Consider the following 18,747-nt stretch of genomic DNA (forward strand, 5'->3'; position numbering starts at 1 on the left):
CCGCGCTCACGTCAATTTTCACCTCGTGGCCCCGCTACCAGGCCCAGGCTCCCCGGCCGGCCCCGCGCGGACAGGCCCGGCCGCGGCGCGAGGCTGATGGAGCCCAGACCGCCCCGCTGTCGCCCGCCGGTGCCGCTGGGTCCAGCCCCAGCCCTGCTCCGCTGCCACCCGCCCGTTACTTCACACGGGCCGCGGGCTGGTCTGGATCAGCCCCGGGAGGGCTGATAAGGGGCGAAGGGATGGAGCCTCGGCGGTGAAGCGATGGTGCCGGGGCCGAGGCCGCCCCTGTTCACTGCCCCCCACCCCAGAACAACAGAAACATGGGGAAAAAGAAATCAGATTTCTTCTTCGGCAAGAAGAGGGCACCACAAAAATAGCAATATTAAGAGCAAATCGTCTGGAAGTCCAGCCTGTAAAACAGGGAGAGATTACAGGTTTTGCTAGGTAAAAAAAAAAAAAAAAAGAAAAAAGAAAACTGCGAAAAATGCTACCTTTTCAAGGCACGAATTAAGTATTATTTATTTGTTACTCGTACCCTGTGCATGTTATTTGAAACAAAAATAGCACATGGATCTTTGACAAGCTGTGTTTGCACATCAGTGTAACTGAAATATCCTGTCTGCCTTAATGGCAAGTGAGTGTACTGCCCGTAATATTTTCCATTGTTTTTAAATCCAGCCATGGCAGCACCGACCGGAGGCGCACAGCAACCCAGCAAGGGCAGGGAGTTTTAAAGAGAAGCCTTCGACTGGCATTTCTGTTCAATTTCTGTAGGAATATAAAAGGAATTACAATTAAATCTGTAAATGCAATTCTTTGAGGATTTTTTACATTCCTATAAGATTCTTACTGAGCAATTACTCTTGAAATAGTACATAAATCTTACAGGGCTCCCATTGGATTACTGTGCTTTAAGTTTTTAAGCAATCTTTCTGTGGGTTTATTTTTTAATCGCATTTTCTTTAAAGGAAAGCAGGTCTTCAGCACCACCTATCACAGCAAATAAACATTTTAATGCAACGTGCATCTTTGACCGGGGTGCAATACATACTATAAATATTATGATTTTTAGTTTTGGTAAAACATGGGAAAAAATGATTAAATGTAATAATCTATCTCTGGAAGAAATAATGATCTATGATGTTTACAGAAACAGTAGATTAAAATTACTGCCCCTTGTCTACAACTTAATGCATTTGGAAAGTGATAACGCTGTCCTACCAACCACATCACTGTTCATCACTCAACCGATATGCTGTACAGCAAATATCAAGTACCACTTTAAAGGAAGGAGTGTGGTGCTTGAGAACTGTTTAGAAAAATTAAATTGCAACTTTATGGGGCAAATAATTCTGGCCTTCATCCGATGACTAATTCCTCTAATTCTAAATGAGCTTGTTGCATGAGCAGAGAGAAGAAGATTTGGGCAAATATCTAAAAATGGCCTTATATCTACAATGAACTGGTTTTCTGTTTAAGATGCTTACAGTATGAGCTCATTACGTTGCAAACTCTGCTTGCAAGAAAGTGATCTGTAACAATCCCTGAGCCTGGGGCCCTTTACCATTTGGTATTGATACATAGGATGCAATCCGCATTTTTCATTCCAGCATAAAACAGTACAACCAGTGTCGCTGCAATGCTGCTGTAAATCTGACCCAGGAAATACAACATATTCCTTTTAAATATTTCCATTGGCCTTAGACTGGCTGTAGAGCATGTTTTGTATGGAAAAAAAGGGAGGGGGGAGAATGACCCACCGCAAAATTCAGTTTCTTCCATGGTCAAGGGCATCTATTTCATTATAAATGTAGTTCCGCCAAAACAAATATTATTTTTGAATCTTTCATTATCTTAGTCTCTGGAAATGGGCTAAAACAGCATGTGTTGGTATTAGATGCTGCAGAGCCAGCTGTCGTGCCTGGCTGCACAGTGTCTCAATGTCAGCAGTTCAAAGCACTGCAAGGCTGAATGGGAGGAAACTTGATAGGTCAGAGGAACCCAATTCCAGGCAAAAAGAACATAGCTGTCTTGTTCCGAGTGTTTTTTTTTTTTTTTTTTCCCCTATGTGCATGCGTATATAGAGGTATGTATTCGGATGCCTGTGTTTTAATATCTTTTCCCCACTTTGGTGTTTTCATAAACTGCCATGACCTCCACCCAGAGCAGGCTGCAGGCTACTTGGGGCCGGCACCAGCACCGCTGTGAGGGGGCCGAGAAAACCCCCAAATCAGTCCCTGTGGGCTCTGTATCTTTCTTTTTGGCTGGGGGCAGCCCCCTGTCGATGCTGCCCAGACAAAGGCGACACTGCTGGTGACAGTGCCACCGCCACCACATGCAAGTGTCCCCATGTCATCGGGTGGCGAACACTCACAGCACCACATGGCCTCGTGGATGGACTGACAGCAGCCAGCTCTGAGCATGACTTCCCTCGGGAGTTGGGTGCCCGCCTGGCCACGGACTTACCCCCTGAAAACCAGGGCTGAGGTTCACCGTGTGGGCAAAAATACAGATAGGCACATGAAAGAGCAAATGTAAATGCGATACAAAAAATAGCAAGGGATGTAAATGTGAAAAAGGTTAAAGTTTGCTTGATACTGTGTTCTTTTGTTGGTATCATATGTTACAAAAGAAAGTAAAATACACCCAAACTGTACATATTATAAGGCTATATTTTTATCTCAGGGTTCTGGTGACACGTACAAACCACTTGAGCTTTGCTTTCGTGGTTTATATTGCCACCAGAAACCCTTGATAAAAATACAGCTTTATATTGTACAGTTGGGTATAGTTTATTTTCTCCATATATCATATACTGTGTTTTATTTATAAACATATACAAAGACACTTGTACATGCAAAGCAGTTTTTTTATTGAAGTAATTCTGAGATATCAACAATACTACATTAACTAAAGCATTGTAACACAATAATTTCTTGGTTAGCAATGGCATTTCTAAAGAGACGTCTATGAAAATATGATAAAACACATAAAAAAATCAGTATTTCCATGTTGGAATTTATGATTCCCATACTGAAAATTTCAGCTTCTGGGCTCGCACTTTCAGAGAACCCTTTTTAAACCACCTCAGAATTTAGCTTTAACATCTCTTGAATCCTTTCTTCAGAGAGGCTACAGCAAATAAAGCTTCATGTAATGGAGAACTGCAAAAATCTAAGGAGAAATTCAAACACTTAAGGAAAGGCACTGCTGATGAAGATGCAGCTACGATGAGCTTTTTAATATTTTGTCCAGGTTGCGCTCATCTAACTGCTTATTTTAAATATTCTCATACAACTTGCCAGCACCTACAGCTCCGCCTGCTTTTTGCAACATTCACAAAAGCAAAATTTTTATTCCTGCCTTGAGCACCTCTCATGATCCGAAAAGAAAAGCCGCGAACAAGCGATTCAATAGCCGCTTCCTTTTGACTGCATCTCAATGTGCTCCATTAAGCAGTGTTTACGTAAAACAGCATTTCAGCAGCGCAAACATCAAAGAGAGGAGGGGAGTCCTGGCACCAGGGCTGGCAGGGGGACAAGCGCGCCAGGCGGGGCAGGAGCAGGGAGGCGCGGGCTGGCCCCTCGGCGAGCCAGATGCTTCCTTAGAGGGCCGCTTGCACCTCGCATTTGCCATGCCCCTCCCTCTCCCCTACCCTTGCTTTAATGGACATTAAAAATAGAACAAAACAGGACTGGGGATGGGAACAAAATACACGCACAACAGGCCTGGACCGCTGTAGTCATTCTGCTGTAAAATGTAAAAACAAGAAAGGGCATATGAGCTGCATCCCCTAGGACGCATCCTGCTTTTTTAATATAGTGGTGCCACCACACATTTCACTTCGGATGTTGCATTATATTTATATGTCACTCAAATATTTACCATTTTTCTGAATTCTGCTGGGTGCTCTGAGAGCTTGTTATAAGCCAAGTATCCGCGGCTGTGTGCCTTGGCAGTCGAGCAGCTGTGGCTGAGCTGCATCAATATGCTAACTTCTCTTTCTGGAGCTTCTCGTGCGACAAAAGCCACTCTTTCATAAGGTTCCCTCCTCCGTAGTTGCCGGTCTGCCCGCTGCTGCGAATCACCCTGTGGCACGGTATTATAATCGGGATCTGCAACACACACACAAATAAGAAAGGAAGCGAAGGGTGATGCAAAGCGGTGGCTGGAGAAGACCAGCGAGGAAAAGGGCTGCACCCAATAAATCCGCTACCGCAGCAGCGGTCGCCTTCACTGCGCTAGCGGCGGCACGGATTTAAACATCCGCGTTAAAGCCCACCCTGGCAGCCTGCCGGACAGCATCAGGGCCTCTCGCTTCTGTCTGCTCTGCTCCAATGCCGGAGCGGGCGCTGGGCACCAACTGCCCTGCTGCGATGGTGTGTTCCGACCACGTGCCTGGCTCGGAGGGAAAAAACAGCACTGGGAGGAATGAGCCCTGGCAAAAACCCCAGCCTGGGCGCCCACTGGACACCGGCCCACGCCTATCTAATGACTTGGAGTTAATTTGATGAATTATTGTCATGTTGCCCACGTTCTCAAGAGCGCTGGCAGTTGTTTCCCACCCAGCAGGGACACTGCATGACCCTGCACGCACTTGGAGCAGAATCGCCGCTGGTGCGGGGACACCGCAGAGCCACAGCACCGAGCCCCCATCCCCTGAAGGGCAGTGATGTGCCCAGGGACGTGAGGTGCCCTCCCTCACGTGCCTCCACTCCTGCAAGACAATGCTTCTGTGCAGGCAGCACTTAGGTCAGACGGGATGTTTCATATGGGAAAAGCAAGGAGGATCTTTCAGAATGCATGCAGCACATGCAGCCATGCACGCTTTTGCAACAAGCTTGTGTTTACAACAACGAGACATCTACGACCAATGACACCTCAAAACACACACAAGGACAGCATGGAGGTTCAGGACCATTATTAACAATCATTAGGAGAGGTCATATTTCTGGAACAGGGATCACTGAAAATGTGAGAACAGCACTTCCACGAGTGAGCTTCCTGAGCCTCGGCTCCCTCAGCAAATTCCTCTTCTCTCTATAGCACCTCGACGTGCACCGCTGAAAAATTCCATATAAGAACATGGCATTATTTATTATTTAACAGCAAGTCAATCCAAAATGGGTTGTGAATTTTTAAAACCTACAACAGGAGAGATTTAATTCACACCTAACCAATTGAAGAACTTCTTCTCATGCCTTCTACTTTGTATCATTTATAGCCAAATGTCAGGGATTCTGAAAAATCAATGCAAGAAGTTACATGATAGACTGATAATGTAGACTTGTACATAAACACTTTTTTTTATTGCAGGTGATTATGATAGTTGAAGTACACATCATAAGAAATGCAATACATCATCTTTAATCATGCAGTTTTTGTTTTGGTACCTCCAGAGTAATTCAATTGTAATGATAGAACTGTGAGAATAATTTACTAAAAAGTGTTTTTTTTTTTTTTTTCCCCACAGAATGGATATTTTAAGTAAAAATACGTACTTTTATTTATATATACATATGCATAGGCAAATTACATCCTTTACACTGACTTGTTTTTACCACACTTTATATTTATTTCAGCAAAGTTCCGGCTGTGCTCATATTTGAGTCGAAGACCCAGACCTCAAAGCAGCTGGACAGCTATGGGCCAGACCTTCGTAAACTGTTTTTTTGGGGGCTCTTTTGTTTTGGTTAAGTAATTTCAATGGCTGAAATTTAAAATCTCAATCTCAGCCCAAAGGCTATCACATTACAAGGGAATACACATAGGTGCTTATTGTTAATCAAAGTTTAATAAAAAATGCTTATAAATAGCTGCTTTATTTGGAGTTGGCAATGCCACAAGTGAATTACGCATCCATGACAACTCCAGCGAGTACCAATAAAATCTTTCCACTAGATCGCCATCACATGCGTGGTTTATGACTTCTTTAAAGTTGTTGGTTTTGCAAGTGTTTTTTTGTTTGGGGATTTCTCTGGCTTTACAAGCCACTCGCACCAGTTACTGCTGGCAGATTTTCTTGAGTGACAAAGCAGTAACGAGCCATAATGCACTGTAAAAAATATCCAAGGTTAATCTGCAATTCTTTAACAATAGAAAAAACGAATCAGAGTATTTTGGCAGTAAAGATGTTAATCTTGCTATGGACAAGGGGCCAAACCCTCTTTGTGAGCCAGTTCCCTGCAACCGCTTGGAGGCTGCAAAGACCCCGGGCCAGGGGTCTGTTTGCAGGGGAATTTTGTCAGGGAAATAAGTTGACACCTTTCTAGCTGCACCTTCTCTTGCTAAGTTGTATTAGAAAATGGAAGGTGTGCTCAAGCTGAAAAAAAACTATTCTATTTTCAGGTGGAGCAGGGTCACCTGCAGCCAGAGAGCTGGCACATGCCAAGAGTCTCAGGTTTCCCGTGTTGGTGCAGGACGGATCGCAACCTCAGGGATGTGTGGCTCAGCATCATGCCATACGTGGAGGAGGAAATTTGGCCCAGGTGGTTTGGATCTCTAGGAGAAACAGGGAATCTCAGATCTCTGCCAGGACACTCTCCCGTTGCAAAGGAGTACCGATTTGCCACTGCCACGGGACAGAACACGCAGAGGAACTCCTGAGCCGCCTTTTTTAGGGCAGGGTGTTGAGCTAGCGGAGCTGCAGGAACACTGCTTTACTGCTGGTTGAAAGGCTGTGGCTGGAAAATGCAGCCACTGAGATGAAGGGTGTGAAATAAATACAGCATCTTCCAAGCCTGAAATAAAGGATTTCACACCAAGTTTGTCCTAACATGCGCAAGCCCATGCGTCATTCTCTGTAGTGTTGGGTAAAAAAGAAAATGCATTACAAAGGCTCTATCAGCTCCGTAATTTAAAAATATTGAACATTGCTTCAGTTTGGCTTAATTGTGGTGACAACTTTCAGACTACTAAAATAATTAAACCTGCTAAAATTTATTAGGGCCCTAAGGACATTTTAGAGGGAGTACTACCCTAGTCTGGAGCTTTAATGCCTCAGCCACATTTAATGTAATTTTTATCAATAACCAAGCAGCTCATAATATTATAGCTCCACTGAAATCTTCATGCTGTGAAATCTAATTCATCTAATACATGAATCCATCACTTACACAGACCCTATCTCAAATGCTATAAAACTTCCAAACCCATAGATTTGTCTCCAACAAAAATAACATGAAGGGGCCCTTCAATCAATAGCGGAATCCCTCTGATTCGGGCACCAGCTGAATATTTTCTCCAACTTTGCTTTTGTTCTTCTGGGTAGAGGCCCACAAGGGAAAGAGCTTGTTTTCACTCGCAGCCTCATCAATACCTAAATCCTGGTGAACAAGTGACACTGAGAAGCTGTAATCAATAGCTCCCTGTGCGTTTTTTCTTCTGGTCAAATGGTTCAGCACTACTGACAGCCCTGACACTCAGAACATGATGCTAAATCTTTATCAACAGCCATCTGGGTGACTGGCAGAACAAGACTCGGGCGGTCATTAACGCTCATGGCAATCTGTGAATAAACTAACTCCTCAATAATGCGTTTGTTTAGGAAAAGGTGGGGAAAAAAACTCCCTGCACAAGGTATCGATTGCCTTTGAACTGCATTTAGCAAATTCCGTCTGAGGATGAAGCAGAGCGGCGCTCCGCCGCGGTGCTCCGCTTGTTAAGAGTTTTCAATTTGACGCAATGGAAAACCGACCGTCCTATTATACTGCCTGATGGACTGGAGACTTACAGAAAACTGCCAAACTGTCAAAAATAGATCAGCCAGGCCATAATGGAAACAGCTGAAATATCAAGTTATAACATACGACAAGAATCACACTTAGCAAAAAATAATCTTTCAGTTTGCTCATGTCCTATTGCTTTTTCTCCCCCTATTCCCTTACAGAAACAAATACTGTAATGCGAACCAGCATGGGTTCAACTTTATTGCTAGCCACCTAAGGAATTAATGCACAAGTAGTTTTATGTGTTCGCAACATTTCAAATCCATACTTCACAGTCTTCTCATAAATGCACAATTACTCCTTTCACTCTCAAACGTTTAAAACGTTTTGGCTGAATAATACGCGCGACTTTCGATAGATCGAACTTAGCGCCTGGGCACGCAGATCGCTTTTAGCCTAAACAATAACGCAATCGGCAATCAGATAGAATATAAAAAACCGTACGCAGCTATTACTGCCGTTAACAGACCGCTGAAGACGTCTTATTTAAGCCACAGAACAGTCATTTAGGATGGCCTTGGACTAATCAGCCCAACATTCGCCATTTCCCATGAGTCTCTGTGATTTCTTTTTGATCCTCCTATACTAGTCTAATGAGATTTTTAATTGAACTTTATGGGTTCCCTTTGAGGACCACAGACCTTGCAATCAATCTGAACTGCAGTAAACTATTTGAAGTTTTTCTTGCAAAAGGTGAGCCATCCCCGCCATGTCCTTGGCATAAATTGAGGCAAAGATGTCGCATCTTTCAGCTGCTGCTGGCACCTATTCCACCTTCTCATAAAGTTGAAGGTCATTGTATGAATTATGTGAAGCAACCCCACTACAAAGGGAAACCTGTAGAATGCACACTACCAAAATTAAACACCAACCCATGATTTGTAGAAGGGAGAAATGTTCTGGTATTTTCTGGAAAAATGTAAGATACTCAATTTTGTCAATATATTTGAGTAGCAGTGCAATGTCAGGCTCTACATACACCTCCGCTTTATTCCAAGCCCTCATTTTTACTGATAGCACTATCCTCATTAAATCACATTTATAATTTAGTCATCGTGCTTATAATGTAGTCCTTTAATCAAGGAAGAATCTCAAGGTGCAAACAACTTATGATTTTGCATAGCTTCTGCAGCAATCATTAATGAAAATACTCACCAAAGTTTCAGCTTCTCTCCTGTGAAAAGAAATTACTGATCTTCTGCTTAACAGAACATCACATTTCTGCAACAATTTTGAGGCAAATACTACTCAAAACCAGTATTTATATCTTGAAGTTCTTATTACAGGTGTAGCAGTTGTTAACACTGCAGTTCTTTAAATTCTTTGCTGATATTTTAATGATGCTGCAATTCTCATGACGTATTCAGTTTAATGATCTGTTTAGTTAGATTTAAAGCCCAATATCTCATCTGACAAACAGACTTCAAGCGTGTTTATAACATGTACAATGTTCATGGGTATTCTAAAATTCGATACATGTAGCACACTGCCATTTAAACTAGCATAATGTCTAATGGGTTTAAGCTTCCAAGCTCAATAAAGAAGTACACAGTGATGTTTTAAGTGTATATCTGATTTTCATATGAGACAGTTCATAGAAGCAGCATAAAGCTACGTTCCGTCAATACACTGTATTGTACTTGACAATACAAACTATTTTAATATGATGGAATGCTTTCCAATATAATATGGTGTACATTAAGATAAGGCAATACAATGCAAACCTACAGGAAACAGTTCTCAAAGAATAACAATATAGTGTTGTGCAAAAGGATATGTAATTGCTATCGCCTAGAAATGTACCCTGCTTTGCCCTCAGGCTGCAGTGGAACAGCAGCATCCAAAGCAGTGGTAACAGCAGGTTGTGGTGTGAAAATTCCTGCTTTTTCCCCTGTGAGGAAGGATGAAAATAGTTCTGAAAATATACAGCAAAGCTACTGCATTTTTTTTAAATAGGTCCTATCTTATTTTTGTTATTTCCCACTCCATACTATGGCTATGGTGGTTTCTGTCCAGAGCAGAATTTTTTAATAGTATTATAGATAGTAATGTATAGCTTTAGGGGAAAAAAGAGCTCTATTAATATAATACTACTCCAATATCTCATAATAGAAAGCTGATGATAAAAAAATCAGTACTGTAATGACAGCTCTGCCTATTCCAAAACACATTTTTATTACTAGACATCTCCTGTAGTTAATCTGTAATTTCAAGCATATTCCACATGCAAACACAAATATAGTCCTTTTGTACTGCAGTGGGAGCGCCTTTTCAGTACGTTTCTCATATTTTGCATATAAATCTTTACATGGTCCTTCAGACCTATGAGTCAGAGCATGCAGGCTGACTATGCATAATATGCAGATTGATTTTATGAATGAAGTGAAATATAAAGATAATGCGTGATGGCACTGTGAAAAACCCCAACCCTTATTATTGCTATATGGAGAGCCACCAGCTCTTGTGAAAACAGGTTTGTGAATCCACCTTGCAAGTACATGCTGTGGTCTTACATGTGCCTTATTAAAGAAAAAACTGGGAGAACTGCATGCAAAAACAACACAGAAGGTCAAAGATTATGGCAGGTATAACACAGGAGAAAAAGAGAGGTATTTGGGTATGGAAAGACACACGTTGCTAAGGGCAAGCGGTAATGAGGAAAAATATGTTGAAGAATGGGCAAAAAAGGCTGCAATGATATTAATAGAAACAGAAGTTTTTATTTTTTTTAAGGCAAGTTGCAAGGGAATGTGTAAAACCAGACATAGGGGCATTCTCTTCACTCGCTTTTGCTCTCCTTTGCACAGTGACAAGCCAGCTGGAGGTGGCAGTACCAGCCCCACGTGGCACCTTGCATCTGCCCACCTAAGGGGGTGTTCAGAGCCCACTGCTTCTCGAGGTCTGCTTCTACAGCTGGGGCCTTTATAGCCCAAACGCTGGGGTTTTAGGGAACCAGACTCCCTCCTCCTGCCTCTTGCACTGCGGATGGTATACTGGCTCCCGTCCAGAAACACTCTCATTCAGGAGGGAGCTTCCCCAAACAGGATCCAGGCAAACACAGCCCAACTAGAAGATATGACCCCCACAGTGGCACTGATTCTCACTAACTTCACCTAGAGTAATCAGCGTGTTTCAGGTGCATAAATAACATCTGAAAATCTAGCCCTTGACTACTAAAAGGGAAAGATAATGATTGGGAAGATGGACATAGTGACCAAGTACTGCAACAGTTTTTCCAAAATCCACAGGGCTAACCTAGAGGACTACTCCCTCCAGTTGCTTTAAATTCAGCTCACCTTGATCTAAAGAAGAAATGTCACTTACATCTATTTTGCAGTGCATGAGAAAAAAGTGTTAAAAATTAGGGATTTGATTCAAATGTGTACCTACGTGAACTAAAATCCCTCCTCATCCACACTTTCAGAAATACATCCATAACAGCACTCCATCCTCTCTGGCAACACATCCGGAGCTACTCACACCCTGTCAAATGATGTCAGTGCTGAGGGATAAAAGATTTCCCTCGCCTGATATGTAACAAAGTTTGAAAACAACAAAATGTGTATAGGCTGATGAATTAAAAGAAGTGTAATGTTTCTTTTCCAAATCTAACACCATAAACGGTAGGGCATAAATCACATTAAACTGGGTTGTGCATTATTGCTGATTAAAAACACTTACTGACCTTATTACTCATGGTAGACCAGTTTTCATAGCAGATAAATTTAATCTAATGACATTTAGCCCAGAAAGCTCTCTAAATCCACCATCTTCCATCAACTTTATTTGAAAGTTGACATGAACTTACAGGATTGCTCCTCATTGCTCCTCCCACTGCTCTTGCAGCTTTGCTGTTGCCCGCTAGGTCCGCTAATTTCTGGTAAGAAATGGCCTCTCCAAACTTCACATCTCTCAGCAGGATCCACAAAACCTGCCTGGTGAACGAATCTGCAAAAACAAGGAGTACTATTCATATGCATGGCTGAAAAACACAAGATGAAATACTCAAAACACCCAACGCAAAGCAGTCTCAATAGCAACTTTCTAATTTAAATTTAAACAGCCCTAATACACCATCCTGTTATTGTATCCTATATTACTATATTTAAATACATGATTATTAGAAAGAGCACTTCAAGTAACCGATCACTATAAAAAAGGATTTAAGGCTTTGATTTTCCTATATTTTTAATTTGCTTCAAGTACAATTATCCTGTTAACTCATACAATGTGGTTTTTCCATTAAATTGGCAGAGTATAAATTAGCATAGAGTCAAATTAAAAAGGGAAGAAATAACCGGCTCTACCTATTTTACAAAGCCCTCGCATCTCCAGCTAATTTCCAACTTCAGCTGGGACACACGGCAGAAGAAGCCCTAGAGCCAGCGGACTCGGTATTATCCTGGCTGACTGCATTTTATAGTTGAGACCCCCAAGCTACTGCTCAGCATTCCAGACATTACAGAATGTAAGGACTAGCTGTGACCTTGAATGTACAGCACATCCTTAATGACACAGGGCTCTGAAAAAAATAATGTATCTTCCATTATTTTAATTTTAATTCACCAGCAAATTGCTTCTAAGTGTTCCAATTGCTGAAATAATGAATAAGCAAATGCATTAGAACCAGCTTCCTTCTGTATTTCAGGGTTTTACCTTCCCAACCCAGGATTATCTGACAAAGGAAAACCAATAGCCACTCTAAGATTTAGCAGGGTTGGGCACCTATTCCAAGTCACTTGTAAAAGCTTTGAAGATCTAACTAGTGAATAACTTACTGAGACGAGTGAGCTGGCAAACATATATTAACAAAAAAAAAAAAAGAAAAAAAAAGAGGCCCCCTTGCCCTGTTGAGAGCTTCAGTCTGCTGCTTTGGCAAAGAAACAAACTGATTAAAAACATTTTCTTTCTTTAGTTGTCAAAAAAGACATCGATTATGTTACATAGCAAAATGTGATTTTGTTCTTAAAGGAAACCCATACACCATTATGTATGTGTTAAATAATAAAAATCACTTCTTAACTGAAGGGAATGATAATCACTTCATTGAAAAAATCTGTTTAGTCTTTATTATAACATTAAGCAAATTAAACATCAGCATAATCCAGGTGATACGAGAAAAGGGTCATCAAAGAAATTAACTTTGTTGTTCATTAATTTACATGGATTAGTAGAGGGCAAAGAGATAGCAAATCTGCTCTAGTTTTTTATGATATAATTTCAAACTGTACACCATTTGTGGCAGTAGGGTGACTTTGGGGTTAATCAGACTGATTTGTCCTTTTAATTGCTTTCTATTCAAAGAAAATTCATTAGATAATGTTCTCTTCAAAATTCATGAATCAATTTAACTGAAGAAACCACATTAACAGCTTTGGGTTCATTAGCACAAGCAGTTGTGTTACTAGCTGATTGCTAGGAGGGTTTCCTTAGGCAAACAGATTTTGTTTACTGTGATTTCTTCAGAAAGGTTTCTTTCAAACCAAGCCGCGACTTCTTGTTTTTGTAACCTCTCTTCAAGCCAGCAAGATCAGCGCTAACCTGAGCACTCGGGTTTCGGGCAGTCACCGCCTGGTGCCCTCTCCTAGACACACGATGAGCAGAGAGCGCGCTGCCGCGGCCAGAGCCCCGGTCCCCTCGGTCCCCTGGCTGTGTCAGCAGTGGTGCAGGGACCCAGAGCATCCCGAACTGCTGAGGAGGAAGGAGCAGCCATGCGAGCCTCACGGCAGGACGGAGCAGCACCGGAGCCCCTGGGAGCACCACGCGATGTCACCGCGCCGAGCCGCGGCCAAGCTATCGAGTGCCTTTTAACAGGCTAAAATACGGCATAATAAAACAATTATGCATCGACAGGCAGGGACAGAGATTATCCTCCTTCCAGAGCCACTGTGCATTTTTCATGAGAGAATATATACTGTATCTGCACCAACATAAAACACTAGAAGTTATAGTTCAAAATAATGAAATATTTAGCGATCATGCACATCATTTTATAAAAGTATCTGAAAGCTCAATTTCATCCTGTAGGGAGCAAATGCATTAATTAGTTTAAGCAGCTCTAAGAGACACTGCCAAATACTGTTATTAAACTGTCTGCAAGTGTTAGTGCCTGTAAGCACAACCTGCCCAAATTAGATGGCTGAACTTTCACCAGTTTTCAATGCGTGCCAACATTTTATGCTGCTAAGTATCATTAGAAAATGCTGTAAAATCCGCACATAAAAATTAACACACGCACTCTGTCTGGAAACACCTGACACATCCGTGAGTTCGGGATGACTGCGTAACTTGAGTGGCAGAGGCAGGCACAGCAGCGGCTGAACTGCGTCCCTCAGAAAGTCAGAAGTCGTCTCTTTCCCCCATACTGATTACAGTGCACACCGCACATGCGGCCTGCAAGGATCTTCTCTTCAGGCTACCGGCTCTCGACCACTCTTCTGCCAAAACCCACGTGTTACGCTCAACACTGGAAGCTATTTCTCATTTAAGTGATCAGGAACTTGTCAGGCTTTACATCAAGATGTACACTTCCCAAATTTCCGATGGAAGCAGGAGCTGCAGATAACACCCCTGCCAGGGGCACCGGCAGACCAAAGGAGCGGGCGGCCGCGACCCGCGGTGGGCTCCCGTCATGGGTTTTGTTTCAGACGCTCTGTGGTGAACTTCTGGGACATCACTGCTACAAAAACCTCATCATTGTCCCTTAGTATCAGTCCTGTCAAGTATTGTAAATGGCCCAACAACGCATCATCAAGCCACGCTGACCTGAAAGCAGCATTTACAGGTCGGTTACAAGCCTCTGCAAGGAGGGACTGGCACCGGGCCTGCCGCTAATGCCTGGTGGCTTCAGAGGTCACTCACAACAGCCTGCCAGACCTTAATTCTCCAAATAAACACACTACGTCCGTGAGGATAACAGAGTGAAAATCGAGTTTACTTTAACACTGGCTGTATCATAACTTCTTAGCAGCGTAATTGAAGGTGGCAATTAGTGCACAGCAGTGCGGTGGCTCACTACCACCCAATAAGGCACTTCCAGAGCAGTTGTCGTGTCAGCGAGGGACGGGTGATTTGAGCAGACAGGCTGGGTGCCGCAGGCAGCGCCGGGCGGGGAGGGTCCGTCACTGCTGTCTCCCTCGGCCTCTCCTTTCGTAATTCTTGGGGCAAGAGAGCTTCATAAGATGCACAGTCTCATTTTACCTCATTTTTAATCCCTTTGACTAAGAGAGATTAAAGATCCGTCACTTTCTTTCCTTTTCCTCAATACTGAATACTGGTAATACTAGTTATTATAGTTATTTTTTAAATTATTATTGCTACTATGGTTATTTTTTAAATATATTTTCCTATACTTTTTTTTCCAAGGATTTTTGCAAATGCAAAGAAACAAACAATACTCACCTCCTTCTCACCATCTTTTTTGCAGCCTGCCTTGGGTAGTAAGTACATGGACAGCTTTTTTTGTCTTTATGATTATCTGTTTTCACCATCATTATTATCAGTAAAAATATCAAGCATAACACTTCAAAAATTTTCCAATTTGTTTTCCAGTCAAGAAAACTTAATTTAGCTCTTGGGGCATGGAAGAGCAGATTGACATTTAAGCTGAAGAACTTTTGCTGACAATAAGCAACTATGTAAACAGTTAATGCAAGCACAAGTGTTAACTTTTAATATTTTTGAAACTCCTTACATTTAACTAGGCTTTTCAACCCATATTAAGTATGTCACCTAAAAAGTAATTTGATAACTAACAATCACCGCTACCCTAACCCAGACTAAAATAGCAAGCAGAACGTAAAAAAGATAAATGCTTGTCTAAGTTTTTAACTGTTTGATTATATTTTGCTCTTCCTATGAGACATATCATGAAATGCTTTTCTTCTCTTTTACAATGGCTGCAAGTCCCTGACTAGTGGTACTCTATAATAACAATAATAAAAAACAATTATTAGTTGCTATTAAGGGGTTACTAGAAATATAGTTTAGATGGCATGGTAATATACTATAAAATAGTCCATACATATAATTACAATGGAAAAAAAAAAAAAAAAGACTGCTTAAAACCAGGGGTGCTGCAAACATTTTGGCAAAATCATTTGAGAAAAGACTATGAATTTTTATTGCTGCCATTGTCATGCATGATATTGATAGAGTATAGAGACAGAACATGCCTAACTGAAAATAATAGTTTATGGTTTATGACTACTTAGACAGCTGAATCAAAGCAAAGATGTTGGCCATTTTGCATTTTTCTGATTTTTATGAATGAAGATGCAAAGATAATCTAACTAAAGTACACTGTTCTGAATTTATAAAATTCACCATCAACTTTACAGTAAAAACTCTGTTTATTAAAAAAAAGAAGAAAAGTTATAACAAAATAATATTTAATTTAAATAGGTAAATAATGGAGAGATTAAAGCAGTATTCACCTGAATTCTACTTCTAGCTAGTCCAAGGCCTGTGAGCACCTCTGTGCCTGTTGTTCTGGACAGCCACCGTTAGACAGAAATTCCTCAGTTAAAAACATGGCAACTCCATTTATGAAACATAGATTTAAAGGAAATCCCCTGCATCAAAAGCAGCCTAATTTTTTAAAAATATTAAAAAAAAATTACTTGCAGAATCAAATCAGCACACCCACCGTGCCTTTACGCGTAGCATCTCCCACCGCTCCAGCAGCCCTTCCCTGCCATTCCACAGCCGGCCTCCGATGCCCTTGGTGCAGCTGATACACCTCAAACATTCACTGATTCTGTCTGAAATTTTGGTTAGCTTGCACATGTGCTTGAGCCAATCTTTGTCCACGTAACGCTGCTGTAGAACGAGGTGTGTGTGCCCCGGTGGGTAAGTCTGCTGCATTTCAGCAACCCCCTCTGCCTTGGCCTGCTACTGAGCACAGACACACAAAGGCCTGCACATCTACTTTTGATGTTCATCTCCTGAGCTCTGACTAGTAGTTTTCTAATTTCTTACTGCATATTTTTCCAGCCTTGACTCCAGCTAGGGTCTCTTCCTACCGCTCCCAAGCAAACAGATGTTTGTACGTGGTAACTACCACATCGATCCTTTCCCGTGCCACCACCACCTGATCGCATCATACAGATGTCTCATGCAATAGTTTTCTACATCCTTTCCTATTGATGACTGCATTTAATCAGCTAAATTAACATTTATACCTGAAATAGATCACATCCCTATAGTCAGATCCGACAACACAGGACTGCAGGCGAGGACGAGACGGATCTCTGCTGATTCCCCAGCTGCACAGGAGGCGGCTGCTCCGTGCCACCCACCGCGGGGCACAGCGGCAGCACGCTGTGACTGCAGCCACAAGGACTTATCTGTAATGTATCTTTTATTTATTTATATTATTCCTCGCCAGCATACCCCTATGCCATGCATCACAAAAATTACTGGAGGTTCTGTTTCTAGCACATATGTGAGTGGCACAAGTAAAGGAGTGGTATTTCTTGAAAACGTTGCATTTTTTCCCTGATACAGAAAACATCCTACACTCGTTCTGCATTCATCTGTAGATAACTTAAGCTCAACTGCAATGCATTTTCACTACAGAACTAGCAACCGTTCAAGCAAATGCTATAGTATTCAAAACTACTGACCAGAAGTACGCAGCAGTGACGATAACCCCAGTTAAAACTAATTCCCCCTCTAAGCTGCATTTTTGCTGCACGCAAGTCCTTGCAACAGACCCTACAGTGCCCATTTGAGACCCAGCAGAAGCCCTGTACCATCTCTCCTACTATTTTCTGAATATTGCTCTGCAGATACGATTGCATGAGTAAACACTTAACTAAAAACATTGATACATAAATATTAGGCAATCCACATTAAAACCATCAGAGTACACCAGAGCACTTGATGATATTGTGCAGGTGTTGTCTCTTGCTCTCCCACAGGTCACGATATTCTCCTTGCTGAGCAGGCATGGGAAGTGCAGAAATACGGGCTAAGGGAGTGCTTTTATAATGCTTTTATGTGTGTTTGCATTTATATGCAATATAAAACATAAACACAACTATAATTTATAAATGTACTGTATTCCTGTACCACTTAGGTGAAAAATGTATCAGTATGTTTTTTTAAAATATATATAATGCTCAGATTGGTTCACACGAAGTGGCCAACCTATGCTAAAACCCAATTAATGGGAGCTGTTTCTGATCTGTAGTTTAACACAGTTTTAAATGCAGTTCCCTTCAGACTGCTGAAGGGTTGTAGGGCCAAATTCTATCCTTAGAAGCAAGTAACTCTCTCTGGACTTAATCCAGCAGTATTTCTTCAGGTTAAACTCCCTGGAAGTCAGTGGGTGTTTTACTCGAGTAATAACTGTTATCCTGACCCATTTTTGAGCAGTAGCTTTAATAGCAGTTTTCCATGCACTTACCAGAACAGCCTATAATTTCAGAGCTAATGGAAATGAGCAGATGAGCCTGATGCTCAGCACTAACCCTTTACAGCCCCTGTCCACATCGCATTGCGAATTTCCCCAGAATCCCACTTCCAAATTCAAACCCAAGCAAGGCTTTATGCAAAATGACAACTCCTTAAACATTAGCAACTTCATCTAAGCTAAGGATTCATACAGGACTTGGAATGCCACGACATCCCTGAACACGCTGAGACTTGGGTTTGGAGTCCATGGACCGGTAAGATGGAGGAAATTGCAAAGCAATTGACAACTCCCTCTTGGGCTGCGGCACAGACCATGTCATTGCACAGCATCCCCTGCCAGGTGATTTGTGCAGCTGTTTGTAGCAGCAGTACAGTTAAATGAAGAAGCCACCTGATTATCCTCTGAGCTGTAGGTAATACACCAAGCTGCAATTGCTACAGGAGAGGAGAACAAATGCTCTGGATGAAGAGACAGAGAAAATATCAGTCTCTTCCCAGCCAACAAAATGTGGCAGGCAAGTCTTACATTGCAGAAGGGACGAAGGTAAGCATAAAAACAATTTATTTTTCTCTGACACCAGTCCTGTGCCAATTCCTTAGA

General features: G+C 41.9%; 1 protein-coding gene across 1 annotated transcript in view; it reads right to left on the bottom strand.

Moving 5' to 3' along the window:
* Positions 1–2,848: 2,848 nt before the first annotated feature.
* MGMT (O-6-methylguanine-DNA methyltransferase) overlaps positions 2,849–18,747 on the bottom strand; it is a 170,186-nt gene continuing 154,287 nt past the window's right edge. The window contains exons 6-7 of the mRNA XM_035547622.1: positions 11,536–11,675; positions 2,849–4,115 (exon numbers count right to left, since the gene is read on the bottom strand). Of these exons, the coding sequence (XP_035403515.1) occupies positions 3,984–4,115; positions 11,536–11,675 (272 nt within the window). The 3' untranslated portion in view covers positions 2,849–3,983. The remainder of the gene's footprint in view (positions 4,116–11,535; positions 11,676–18,747) is intronic.

Source organism: Cygnus atratus, chromosome 7 (assembly GCF_013377495.2).
Source record: "Cygnus atratus isolate AKBS03 ecotype Queensland, Australia chromosome 7, CAtr_DNAZoo_HiC_assembly, whole genome shotgun sequence".
NCBI lineage: Eukaryota > Metazoa > Chordata > Aves > Anseriformes > Anatidae > Cygnus > Cygnus atratus.